Source organism: Anopheles bellator, chromosome 1 (assembly GCF_943735745.2).
Source record: "Anopheles bellator chromosome 1, idAnoBellAS_SP24_06.2, whole genome shotgun sequence".
Taxonomy (NCBI): domain Eukaryota; kingdom Metazoa; phylum Arthropoda; class Insecta; order Diptera; family Culicidae; genus Anopheles; species Anopheles bellator.
Window position 1 is genome coordinate 5,742,967 of NC_071285.1, and position 13,501 is coordinate 5,756,467.

Below are 13,501 nucleotides of genomic sequence, written 5' to 3' on the forward strand. Positions count from 1 at the left end.
GTCTGACGCTCCACCGACGCTCAACCGATTTTAATCGATGTCGGCAACGCAAATAGACGCACGGGTCTGGCGCCGCTGAACCCTCGGGTCGGTCTCGGCAAATAGTTTTAATTGCACGCAAATGCAATTGCAATGCGCGAAAATTGCGAAAGTTGGCAAATGTTAACGGTTTATCGAGCGGCCCACCGCCGCCGTGTCTAGCCACCGCCGCCACCGGTCTTTGTTGTGTAGGCTCGTGTCTTAATTGTTATTGTTTGATTGAAGCGCACAACGGTGCACATTTTTTTCGAAGGGCGGCGGCCGCCGCAAGACCTATGTGCAATCGTGCCCTTTTTTGGCCTGGGAGAGATTAATTAATGCTTCGACGGCGTTTGGGTGTCTACCGTTTTGAAATTTCCAAAGTCCGGCTTTACACACCCGGACTGCGCTAGATCGTGGACTGTGTGGTTCGAGCAAACCTAGGTAACGATCGAAGGAAGCCTAACGGGACCCTTCGGTGTCAGAGTTCCGTTCCGTTGGTTTGGGGGTAGGACACGGCTATCGCTATTTTATTTTATTGCGTTGGATGATGTTACTGGTATTTGACGGAGGTGGCTAACGAAAGTAATCGATTCTGGAGTGGCTTTCCGAGCGTTGGTAAGCATAGTAGTCATGGAGCGACAGATCATGGTCGCCATGGTGACAAAGGCTAGTTAGTAGATGAATGTTTCCAGTTTATTCGAACAAGTATTTGACCAGGACACTTCCAACACGAAGTAAAAAAATCGTTGTAACTCGTGCTAAAGAAAATTATATTTTTTATCAAATCTTCAAAAGAGGAGCTTAATGTGATGAAAATGATCTCGCAGCTGTAAGTCAGCACCATTTCCTCCAGCCATTGCAGGAGGCTGTGTTGACTCTGCCAATCCTCCAGCCAAAAGTCGCTTGCGGCGTTGCGGGCACTTTTCATCTCTTTTACTTGTATCGAAATCCCCAACGTATCCATCTCGCTTCCTCGGTATTTTTTTTATTAAATCAAAGAGTGCCTTCAATCAACTAAAACTTAAACAAACTTTATACCATCAGCTCTAGAACCTTTTATTATTACTGTAGCTTCATTCCACAAATAATGCATTATCTTCGAGACTCTTCTTAATCCATCAAACTCATCACCGATTTTTCTCTTCTCCCCGGTCCCCCGACCGACACTCGACACCGTTTTTGTCATCGTCCGTCTGCCCGAAACCGTCTGTCGTCGTGGCATTAAATATTTACCGACCCGCCGGGGCCGACGGACAGAGCTATCCTTCAAATGGGGAGATGTGATATGATGGGAACCGCCGATTTCCGGGCCGAACCCGACCAGGCACACATATGCCTATGGCACAGCAGCAATCAGCGGCCAACAATCATCGGCCGGGCCTGGCCGGTTCCGATTTGGCGACGTGTGCGACTGGCGAAACAATAGGGAGGATGCATTCGATAATGAATCGTGTCCCATCGTGCCCATTAGGGACACAATTCACGGGGCGCGGGCGATGGTTACATCCCGCGCCTGGTGGGGGGGATGAATTTTCCCGGACCATTTTTTTCCCTCCCCGTTGACTATATGCCTCCATTGTTTCGTTCGCTTCATTGTCCCGCCACTGTACGGCGGAGACGACGGAATGTAAACAATAAATATTTGAGCGCTGCACATGCGTGGTTGGCAGGGACGCGCAAAACTCGCGCCAGAAAGGATTTTCGTTGGCGTTTTTTTGTTGCGCGACCGACGGGTTGGGGTCCCTGTTATGTGCATTCCGTACCCCGGGAACCATACAGCCAGAGCCAGTCAGCAGAGAGGAGGGTAGCCGTTCGGTTTATCAAAAACATTCGTGCAAGGTGCAGCGGACTGGAGCGGACCCTGTGGCCCTTTGCGCTCCTCCCGACCGATATGACCCGGCGATGATGATGATGGCGCGCAAAATATAATAACCCCGGTGCGGGGACGGATGGTGCCCGCGAAACATTTAAATCGTTGCACCCGAAACGAGAAATGCATTCGGAGAGGGAGAAACAAAAAAAAAGAGCGGACAAGACTCGCAACCTTCCAGTGCGCACGTGCGCGCAACCTTGGTCGACGGGCAAAGTTTTGAATAGTGGTGCACCGGTGTGGCCCTGGCGTCGTCGGCATCGCGGAAACCGCCAGCCGGGGGCTGGCTGGCGCTGCAATGCGCTCCGTCCCGCGCTTTGGTCCGTGTTTATTTTTGATTAACTTGAAATCACAAAAATGGGGTTTCCCGGGGTTCGGTAAACATCTCGCTCAGTGCCGGTTATATTAAAATATAAATATTACTGTGATTGATCCGAGCGCGGAGAGGCCTTCGCCCCGGGGGTCGTTTGGACACGGGTTTTGCCTTTTTTTTTGGTTCGCAAATCGTCAAAAGTAACAGGATGATACAGGGTGATTGCATACCTTCAGGCGAATATTTGAGGAGCCTTACGCACACTGGTGAAGGTGCACGAGTGCATCGTAAACACTGATTGTTTGAACGCATTTGATTAGAGCATGAAATTGTTGTTAGAAATGTGTCCCAATGCCCTCGAACGCTCCGTATACACGCCTGAAGTTATGCAATTGACATGCTTTCTATGGAGCGCTCATATTTTCTCATTTTTCTGGCTTCGCGCAGCATTCAACTAACGTCTGATTAACGAAGCTAAACATCAATCGAACCGATTCCGGAAAGTCAAGCGGATTTTCCTATGTCCAAACCAATCAACCAACAGCCAGGGGGCCGGCCGGCGTATCCATTTTTAATTGGCTTTCCTAGCGACCTTCTGCATCCTTCTCAGAACCGGGCACGGGGCCCGGAAAACCTTCCAGGAAGCGCTCCAAGTTTCCCACATTTCCCCCGAAACTTTTCTGCCCAAAACAAAAAACCTCCTTCGCAACCTTTTCTTGTAAACCGCGCGTAGGTCCCCCCGCGTCTAAGAGCGGCTGGCGAAAAGTGCAACCGAAAGCGCAAACCACAAACCGAAAATGTCCCAAGGTGTAGCGAAGAAAACATTCTCGCCCCGGAGACCCAAACATCGCGCGACACGCGAAACCCAATCCGTGTGTTATTATTATTTGTGCGCCAGCCTCTGTGTGCATCGGCCAGGCGCGTCCGCGGTGCATCACGTCTCTGGGGTGCCGAGGTCAGCGGCGCGAAAAAGGAAACAAATAGCCAAGACTCTGGACGTGGGGCCCGGTGCACGAGGACCGTGTGAAAAATTGGGTAAGACAGGAAGGCCACAACCAAACACGCACGCATGCACACGGTCCTTCTTGCGAAATGCACCGGGCGTGCAATCGGGGCCACAACACCCCGGCGGCCATTGGGCAATGTCTGTTGGCTGTCTTCAAAACACACTCGCGAACTGTTAGACGTGGCAGGTAGTGGCTCTCTCGAATGGGCTTCTTACTGGCGGCCAACCTAAAACAATAGAAAAAATCACAAATTAAATATCTGCGCTATGCAGTTTAGCAAACCAACAACAAACCCTGTGCGCCGGTCCACTTCCTTCCTGTGGTGGTGGGACCCCCTGTAACTCTTCCGTCATCCATCGTGTCGATCCGTCGAATTTGCCTATTTTTTCCTGTTTATGCAACCCGAAAAAAATGGCCCTCGTGACGAAACACACTCACTCACTCGCCCCGGGGGGGGGGGCCATGGGCTTCTCACGGCACTAACATCAAAAAGGAAAAACAAAATGCGCCCAAGAACATTGCGGGGACCTAACGGGACCCCGCCGTGGGGAGGTTTTGGTTTTCTGCCGACTTGGGAAGCCCGGTGCAAGCTCCACAAAACTGCGTGTCCCGCGGGGCGTCGATGCACCGCGCGGGGCGCACAAATGTAAATATCGACGCAGTGCGCGCGGGAAAGCTCGTGCCGCCGCCGCTCGCCAGGCAGGCAGGTGCAGCCTGGGATTGTTTTTTGTTTACCCACCGGGGCGCTTACCACACAACAAGGTTCCTTTTGAGGTGTCTGCGCTGCACTGCGCTGCGTGCCTGTCCGGTTGGGTGGAGCTGCATACGGAGACGGAGAGAGTGGCCCCAAACGTGTGTGTCCCTTGCGCCCCTTGCCAAAACATTGGACGGCCCCATCGGAGTTCCTCGCAGGGGACCCCGCCATTGTAGCCAAGTGCGCCACGCAGTCCACGATCCGCGGGTGTTTCAAACGTATCGTGTTATCTCTATCGTTGCAGATCGACAGCCAGCCGGACCGGACCGGACCGGACCCACCACCACCACCACCACTCGAGGTACGACAGGCTGTGAACAGGCTTTCGGACCCCACTTCGGAACCGTTATTCGCCCGCGGCGATGGCTCAATGAACCCGACCTAGAGGCTTGCTTCCCCCGGTTTACTGGAAGCGCCTGTGGCAGCAAAGACTCCAGCAGTGCAGCGGGGCGGACACCATTCCAGAGCGCGCACGATCCCCGGACTTCATCGGAGCATTCCCGCCCCCTGTGTGTCTGACTGCCGATCCTGAACCTCGATCGGGGCGACTCCCCTTCGTTACCAGTTCGCCGGTACCTTTCTCTCTCTCTCTCTCTCTCTGTCTCCCTGTCTCCCTGTCTCCCTGTCTCCCTGTCTGTTTGGCCGCGGCGATGGCGATCAACTTTTCCGCCTCGTTTGCCGCCTGCCTGGCGGCCGGCCTGAAAGTGCCCCGACAGATCATGTACTGCATCTCGCAGGACACGGCACCGTACGTCCTGTACAAGGACTCGCAGGAGGCGGCCGAGCGAGGGGCCGCAGCGGCCGCCGCCGCGCAGTGGGGCAACGGTGATGGTGGCGGGCCCGTGTACCCGTCGGCCGCCGCCATCCAGCAGAACGCCCAGAACCACCTGCAGGCCCACATGAACGGGGCCACCCAGCAGCAGCTGGTGGCTGCGGCTGCCGCAGCGGCCGCCCATCATCACCAGCAGCAGCAGCAGCAGCAGCACCATCAAACTTCCGCCAACAACAGCCCTCCGAATCAGGACGTAAGGCCTCCGCAACCGGGTGAGCAAGCGAATGGTCATCTACACAGCCCCGCCACCAGCCCGTATCCGGCGAATAACGGTCCAGACATTGAAGAAGACTTGATCAAAGTAAGGCTCCCGCCCGATTTTACGGAACCACAACTCTCGGTAGCTTACTAATGTTCTTCTTCTCGGTGACCCCATTTCAGGTACAAAGTATGCAACAACCCGTTCAGCACCAGCAACCGAACGGTCAGTTGGTCCAGCAGCAGCAGCAGCAGCAACAGCAACAGACCAACAACTCACCAACGACGCAGAGCCTCTCGAACGACCACAACCAACAATCGGGTGGTGGCCCGGGCAACCAACAACACGGGGCGGCTCCAGGCGCTGGCCAGCAGCAGGGTGGTCCGGGTGCCGGGTGCTTCGGCAACGAAGCGTCACAGGCCGAGCTGAACTACTACGCGGCGCAGCGCCATCACGGTGGCCCACAGGGCGCCATGCTGCCTCCGCCGGGTTTCGCGCCGCTGCACCACTATCTGAACAAGAATGGCGTCCTGCCGGTCGGTATGCCCGGTGGTGGCGGAGGTGGTGGAGGCGGTCCCAGCCTAGACCAATCGGCGACTGGCGGAGGTCCCCTGGAGCAGCAGTACGGTATGCCGGATCTACTGCATGCCGGCGCCAGTGCCACGGGCAGCCAGGCCACGGGCCAGCAGCAGCTACACCACTCGCCCACGAACGGCGTCATAGCGCCGAACGGTGCCGGGGGCGGTGGAGTGGGGCCGCCCGGGCCCACCGGTGGCCATTCGTCCAAGTCGAAAAACTCCGACCTGCGGTTGTTCAAGTGTTTGACGTGCGGGAAAGACTTCAAGCAGAAGAGCACGCTGCTGCAGCACGAGCGCATCCACACCGACTCCCGGCCGTACGGGTGTCCGGAGTGTGGCAAGCGCTTCCGGCAGCAGTCGCACCTCACGCAGCACCTGCGGATACACGCGAACGAAAAACCGTTCAGCTGCGCGTACTGCCCGCGCAGCTTCCGCCAGCGGGCCATCCTCAACCAGCACATCCGCATTCACTCAGGTGATAAGCCCTTCGGATGCCCGTATCCGGAATGCGGCAAAAAATTTCGTCAAAAGGCCATATTGAACCAACATGTGCGCACCCATCAAGGCGAGCGATCGATTATTGTGACGATTTATATACTTAGATATTAATACCCACCCCAAACCGCTTCATCCGCCCCGTTTCCTGACAACCTGTCCCCAGGGCTCTAACTCTACTACCTTGCTTTACCATTCCTGGTCCCTGGACTTTTTTCTGCAGTCCCACCCTGTACCCGCTTACATCACGGTCCTCAGTTCCCCATGTAACATCCTTCCATCGCGCCAAGTACTGAACCCCCGGCATCCTAAACGGGTGCCACAATACGCCAGATGTGTCCCAAAATTCCAAATTTATCACCGGTGGGCAGTGCCCCGGCGAGCGATTGGCAGGCGCCCCATTCTCAAAAGGCGCTTCTGGCACATTGTTTGGGTAATGGCCCCCAAACCTTTCGGCCCCAAAACAAAAAAAAAACCAAAAGGCAAAAGAAGTTCATACTCTGTCATAACATACCCCCGAACTCCCCGATTAGTTTTATGGATAAACTAAACGGAAACAGAGGCCTCACCGGCACGACCAGCACGACGCGCCGGGATCCACCGGATACGCTCTCGCGACGCGACCGTGTGTGTCCGTGGATCCGGGTGCCGTCGGTGCGTGGTGCGGTGTTCGTTGCTTTCTGTCCGGCGTGCAGAACGATAGATCTTTCACGGGGTACTCTCGGTTCCCACGGTTCTCCTCTCCGCAGATGTGTCTCCGCATTTGATCTTCAAGAACGGGCCGCACGCCACGCTGTGGCCCCAGGATGTGCCGTATCCGCCGGAGCTGGAGAATGCCCAGCCGAAGGACGAGCAGCCGTTCGGTGACGAGGCGTCGCAGGGTGGTGGCGCTGGCGAGTCGCGCGGTTGCTTCTCGCCCGAAAACTATCCGGCCTACTTCAAGGATGGCAAGGGCGTGAACCACTCGATCTTCGGCAACAATCTGCAGTATCTGAACAAGGCGACCGGCGGCGGCGGCAAGGCGATGCTACCGGATGTGATCCAGCACGGTCGGTCGGCCGGCATGCCGCTGTACGTGCGGTGTCCGATCTGCCAGAAGGAGTTCAAACAGAAGAGCACCCTGCTGCAGCACGGTTGCATCCACATCGAGTCGCGCCCGTACCCGTGCCCCGAGTGTGGCAAGCGGTTCCGCCAGCAGTCGCACCTGACGCAGCACCTGCGCATCCACACGAACGAGAAGCCGTTCGGTTGCATGTACTGTCCGCGGTTCTTCCGTCAGCGCACCATTCTGAATCAGGTACCTTTCGACAAGGGAGCAACCTACGGCGAGAAAGAGAGAGAACGTTAACTGACCGATACTGTCGTCTGTCTACTCACACAGCACATTCGTATCCACACGGGCGAGAAGCCGTACCGGTGTGGCCAGTGCGGCAAGGACTTCCGGCAGAAGGCCATCCTCGATCAGCACACCCGCACGCACCAGGTAGTTGTAAAATTAAGATTTCAGAGGCTTTGACACTGAGCGGCGCGCGGCGGTGTCAACAAAAGGCACACTTTGATTGGGGTTGACGATGTCACCGAGTGTTGAGCCGAATGACAGCTCAGGAAGCTAAACGTTTCTTTCTTTTGCAGGGTGATCGACCGTTCTGCTGCCCGATGCCGAACTGCAGGCGCCGCTTCGCCACCGAGCAGGAGGTTAAGAAACATATCGACAACCACATGAACCCGCATTCGTCCAAGTCGAGAAAGCTGGCCAACCAAATGGCTGCCGCCGCCGCCAACAGCAACAACAACAACAATAACAACAGCAGCAACAATAACAATAACAACAGCAACAACAACAACAACAACAATGCCCCCGGAACCAACGGGAACGCGGCCACGAACAATAACAATAACAACAGCAACAATAACAACAACAACAATAACAACGGCAACAATAACAACAACAACAACAACGGTATTATCGAGCAGAAGGTGTCGCCCACGTTCCTGATGGCGGCAGCGGACAAGCAGAACCAGCTCATCCAGCGGATGGCGCCGGTCAAGCACGAGCTGTACTTCCCGCAGTGCTACGGCCCACCGTTCAATCAGTCGTTCGCGGCAGGCGCCGCGGCCGTCGCGGCAGCCAACGCCAACTCGGCCGCCGCTGCAGCAGCCGCTGCCGCGGTCGCCTCCGTCGCCTCGTCTAATCCGGCCAACCAGCAGCAGCAGCAATCGGCCGGTCTGGGTGGAGCCGGTGGTCCTCCCCAGCAGCAGCAACAACAACAGCCCCCGCCACCGCCCCCACCGCACGTCCCGGTCACATCGGTGCCACCGGTTTCGGCAGCCACCGGCGCGGCCGCTGCCATCGTGGCCACCCCGCAAGCCGTCGTGGCACAGTGATATCCGACGACCACCACCGACCAGCGGCACCATTTGGTTCACCTGCACCAACCACCACCACCACCACCACCACCACTTCCGATGGCCAGGCACTGAGAACCGCCCGACGGGCGAGCGGCTGTGGTGGAAGGCAACATAACCTAGCAAAACGAAGGTGCAAATCCGTAATCGAAACCAAAGACTGAGAGGAAGATTGGGCGGGCGGACGGCCGTAGGGAGGAGCTTCTCGGGAACAGAGTGCAAAATGGCCAAAGGCGGCGCACGGCAGCAGTAGAGTCAAGTCAGAGGTTACCAATTGGTGGGCAAGCCAGAGCCAGCTGAGACGTCGCTAATCGAAGCAACCTAGGAGTGGGTAACACCACGGCAACGCGGCGATATACCGCGACAGAAAATGATCGTTACTTTTCCGGTTCTGCTCATGCCACCCATGTGTGGCCTGGTCTTATTATCCGCCGTTCCGGTGCAATTGTTAGCCTTTTTTTTTTGTTTTGTTCGTTCAATCACACACAGGACTGCTTCACTTGCCATTCTGAAGAGGCCATTCGCTCTTCGTATCTTAACGTCCGAATGGCGGGCAAAACGCCGGATAAGGACACGTAAAAGAAATACCTCTACTCACCGTGACGGAGAGAAGCGTTGACTAGGCTATAGTGACACGTACACGCACGCCCACAGATACATACGTCAAGTTCTTCGTAAGCACACCAGCACACACCTCGGAGCGCATATTTGCAATAGAGACATAGTTATTGAACACAACAGGTCAAGCCGAGATTGTTTTTGTTTCCTACTACTACTATAGTTGAACCGCGGCCTTCGACCGGCATCGGCATCCTGTTACAGATACTACTACAACCTTTATATACACAGAGCCATATCCCTGCAATAGAAGCGGACCGAGAGACAGAGAGCGCACGAGGGTGAGAGAAAGAGAGAAGCATGGAACGTTACACCACAGCCACAATACCGATACCGAATACAGATGGGTGCTATTTTTCTTATTGAAGGACATTGGAGTTTTTTAACCACACCGACAGCAAACAATAGGAAAAGAGAGGGAGAGAGAGAGAGAGCGAAGGGGAGTGTGAGATAGAGAGCTCTTTCACCAGGCCCGTTCGGCCTTGCGCTGTTTTGTATTAAGAGCTAGATCATTCTTCCGGGTGTGTGCGTGTGCTTTTAATGTGTCTGTCGTGTTAGTATGGATGAGCCGATCGGGGAGATCGTGACACGGAATGGTCCACGGAACGGAGCCAATAGAAAAAAGAATCCGCGATCGCCGATGCCGCGCTGAGGGGAGGTAGTGCAATTGAGTTATGCAATAGACAGAGCGAGTGATCGCGCGAGCGAGAAAGAGAGAGAGAGTCCTAATCTTAATAAACATACACACATACACACATACCAGATACCCAGAGAGACCAACAACCCGAATGGAACCTGGGTGGGAACCCCCCAAAACAATAGTTAAAGCCACACCACCTCCTTCAGAGGTGCGAGATAGAACAATATACAGTTGTTATTTAGTACCTAACAATATTTATACAACAATAATGTCAATCTACACACATTCACACACATATACTACAGCCACACCAGTCGAACACCAGATCACAGAAACAGCCGCCACAAACCGTTATAGCAACAATTAATTGAAGCCAACCACAAACTGGGCACAAGCAATAGATACGGAACGTATGCAGTGAGAGCGTATGCACTTCCGCCGCTCTACACCAAAACAACTACTTTCGTTCGGACCTCTGACCTTGCCTTGCCTTGCCTTGGTCAAGTGCCTTGGTTTTTGTGCCCATTTTATGCTTTTGGCTTTGCTTTCCGACAACAACAATCAGCCAGCCAGCCAATACGCATTCCGCAAGGCGCGCCAGGTGAAACATCCTGTCCATGGTGGAATGCGTTTATTTTGGGAGGTCCTCCCATTCAGACGGATAAATTTCGGTTGTAGTTGCACCACCACCACCGTTTTGTTTTTCTTTTCTTTTGCCAAACTGGTGCGCTGGGTGGGAATAATCAATAACCTACCCACAGCACCGCTGTGCTCCGGAAGTTGCCGGAGTGCGCGAGATGTGTGCCATTCGCGAGGGTTCGCCAAATCGCATTTAATGATCACACAGATGATCAGAGTTCGGCGGAAGCAGAAACGATGCGCCTGTATGTGCCATGCTGCCGGTGTGCATTACCAAAGCGAGTACCATTGCAGACCCGCAGAACGAGCGACAGAGAGAGAGAGAGAGAGAGAGAGAGAGAGAGAAAGAGAGAGTAACAGTGTGTGCCAAGCTCTAGAGTGCCGGCGGATGATGGAAGTGTGACCAAGAATTTGAATGTCACGCAATTTAACGCAGGAAGGTTACGGATGTTGTGGCCAACGGACAGCGCAGGGATATTAGAGGGGTTGGTGCAGAAACAATAGCAAGACAAGAAACCCCATGTATGTAAATCTCGAATTTATGCCCACGTGGCGGGTGAACACAGCCCGATCGTGGCGTGGAAAACACTGTAACTGGGGTGATCGCCACCCGTAGAAAGTAAAGCGAAACTAAATGGGGAAGGCGCCATTATTACTGAGAAGCGCAGCAGAAGCAACTGCTGCAATGATGACCGAAAGCAGAGAGGGAGAGAGAGAGAGAGTAGAGAGAACTCGCTTTCAATGGAGGAAGAAGGCTACCGGGAGAGGTTCTGTTTGTCTAGTATACTTTATCTCTTCTGCGGCAACGTTTTGTTCGTTTTAGTTCCGTTTTATTTTGCATCTACTACACCATACGCTAAGCCACTACTTCTACTACCACTACTAGAGAGACAGACAGAGAGAAGGAGAGAGAGTATATCACTAGTTAGTAGGTTTCGCAATCCGTCTGTCGGTAGCCGCGTGAGTTAAATCGATTACATTTTTAGGCTGCAAACAAGAAAACAAAATGATAACGCAAAACGAGCGTCATTTAGTCACTGACGACGCGTCAAACGCGCGTACCATCCATTTCGGCTATGCTAAATTGTTCAAAGAGCACTAGGAGTTAAAGTAGACGTTGTAGAGAGGGTAGCGGCACGCAGCTCGGACGGAGAAGCGGAAGACATGGCCCTATTCAGAGGCGCGATACACGGTGATACTACGAGTCAGCCGCGGGGACACGGCTACGCGTGCGTTATTTGGTTTAAGTTTTGTTCGCTGTTTCTTATCGTAGTTGTAGTAGTTGAAAAAAAAAACAAACAAAAATGTATCATTTTTAACTTGTAACTGATTTTTCAAACGAGTATTTAAGGGCCATTTCAAGTGCAGTAATGGTATACTATTGGTTGTCAAATGTGCAATACGTTAATACTTTGCGATCACTCGCTAAATAAGACAATCTAATGAGTTTCAAACGTAACTTTGTCCTTTCCGCGTCCACAGCCTGGAACTTTCCCCAAATGGAGAAACCTTTAATTTCCACCCTTTCTCCCTGTTCTTTTCCCGTTCTGTAGATTGTTTTTAACAGTGCGTACTGACGATTCCCCAATTTTGCAACAGCATTTGTTTTTGTTTGTTTAACACGTTTGAGTACACGCCATAGTTTGAACTTTGTAGCGGGTTCCGTATAAGTTCCGTATTTGAATAGCTCTATAGTCGGGCCAGGGAAGAATGGAAACATTTAATGCGCAAGTAAAGGATGCAAAAGAACTGTGATAACCAACAAAAAAGCGTAAAACCCAACAAACAATCAAACAAAAGCGAAACAAGGAAAAGCACAAAGAATGCTACACAAGGATGCTTCACAAACACACCAATTAAATTCCCCAACAGACACACACAAAACAACAAAACAGAAGAAAGATGAAAACACACGAAAGTATTTCTAAATTAATGGTTTGATTTGCGCACACTGTTTCGGAAGCGTTGGAAAGAAAACAGTAAACACAAACACCTGCTAAGTGAAGGAGTAAACACGATAAACTTGTTTGGAACTGAGTGAAGAAAAATCAAAAGCAAAAACGAAAACAATAGACAGACAGATAGAGAGCAAGAGAGCGAAACAGAGACAGATGGCAATGCGTGATTGTAAAGTGTAAACAGCGAAATTAGAAACCAAACGCAAATGAAACTATGAACGAGCGAAAGAGAGAGAGAGATAGAAAGAGAGCAGAAAAACTACAAAAAGCCAGGTGGGCGAGAAAACGAATGTTTAGGTCAAATGTTTAAAGAAAATTTTTTTAAAGAAAATTATATATACAAACAAATATAGCTATTTGGAATGAGAGAGAGAGAGTCAAAATTTGAACCGGAACCAAAAACAAAGTGAACAAGCAAGCAAAACTCATACAAAGAAGAAGGAACGTGTTTTATTCTCGGCGTAGGGCACCTAAGAGATACACCTAAGAGAGAGAGAGAGAGAGAGAGAGAGAGAGAAAGAGTAAACTAAATTTAAAACAAAACCGGGAAACAAAAGTCATGAATGTAAAGAGATTTATTGAAAAAAATCGTCGCAAAACGCGCGTCGGGAGGACATTGGTTTTGGTGCGGCCCAAGAAACGGGAAGATATTGTTCTATAGTAGCTAAAACTTATGAGCTGTGCGGTGCGGCGAGAACGGCGGGAGCCGTTCTCGCCGTTTTAGGAACTTTCTCAAACTCACTTTAGGCATTTAAAGTATTCAAAAATCCTCCTCATTTTTAGGCAATCAAAATTATTCGCGTGTTAATGCGGCCGTTGGCCGAGAGAGACGGAGGGCTAGGATCAAGCTGGAAATTTATAACGACGACGACGACGACGATGAAGTCACAATACTCTCGCGACGACAAAGCTCTCACCGATTCGCGGGCGGAGCGGGATGCGGTTTCGGTTTTTTCGGCCTCTCCCACCCTTACGAAGACGAAGTGGCCGGGTTTAGGTGTTATCTAAATTAAATCGTTTAGGCAAAAAAGCAAAATTATCTGTTTCTCTTTATATGAACGCGTTAGCCAGGAAATGGGAAAAGGTGGGTGTTTTGTTGAATGCGCAATGCGCAGTGCGCAACGGTCATCGAATGGAAAGTGCATTTTAATCCGAAGAGGCGTGCCTGAGA

The 13,501-nt window shown here is 52.3% G+C and overlaps 1 protein-coding gene across 1 annotated transcript; it reads left to right on the top strand.

Annotated features, from left to right (window-relative positions):
• Positions 1-4,615: 4,615 nt before the first annotated feature.
• Positions 4,616-8,454, top strand: LOC131214992 (zinc finger protein 467). Its single transcript, XM_058209353.1, has 5 exons — positions 4,616-5,098; positions 5,179-6,139; positions 6,819-7,366; positions 7,451-7,555; positions 7,702-8,454. Exons 1-5 carry the CDS (start codon positions 4,616-4,618, stop codon positions 8,452-8,454), a joined length of 2,850 nt encoding a protein of 949 aa, XP_058065336.1.
• The last annotated feature ends 5,047 nt before the right edge of the window (positions 8,455-13,501 follow it).

Coding starts and splice junctions, on each gene's coding strand:
- LOC131214992 (XM_058209353.1), top strand. CDS start 4,616: ATGGCGATCAACTTTTCCGCCTCGTTTGCCGCCTGCCTGGCGGCCGGC. Junction 7,367..7,450: donor AGCGCACCATTCTGAATCAG/GTACCTTTCGAC, acceptor CTACTCACACAG/CACATTCGTATCCACACGGG. Junction 7,556..7,701: donor ACACCCGCACGCACCAGGTA/GTTGTAAAATTA, acceptor TTTCTTTTGCAG/GGTGATCGACCGTTCTGCTG.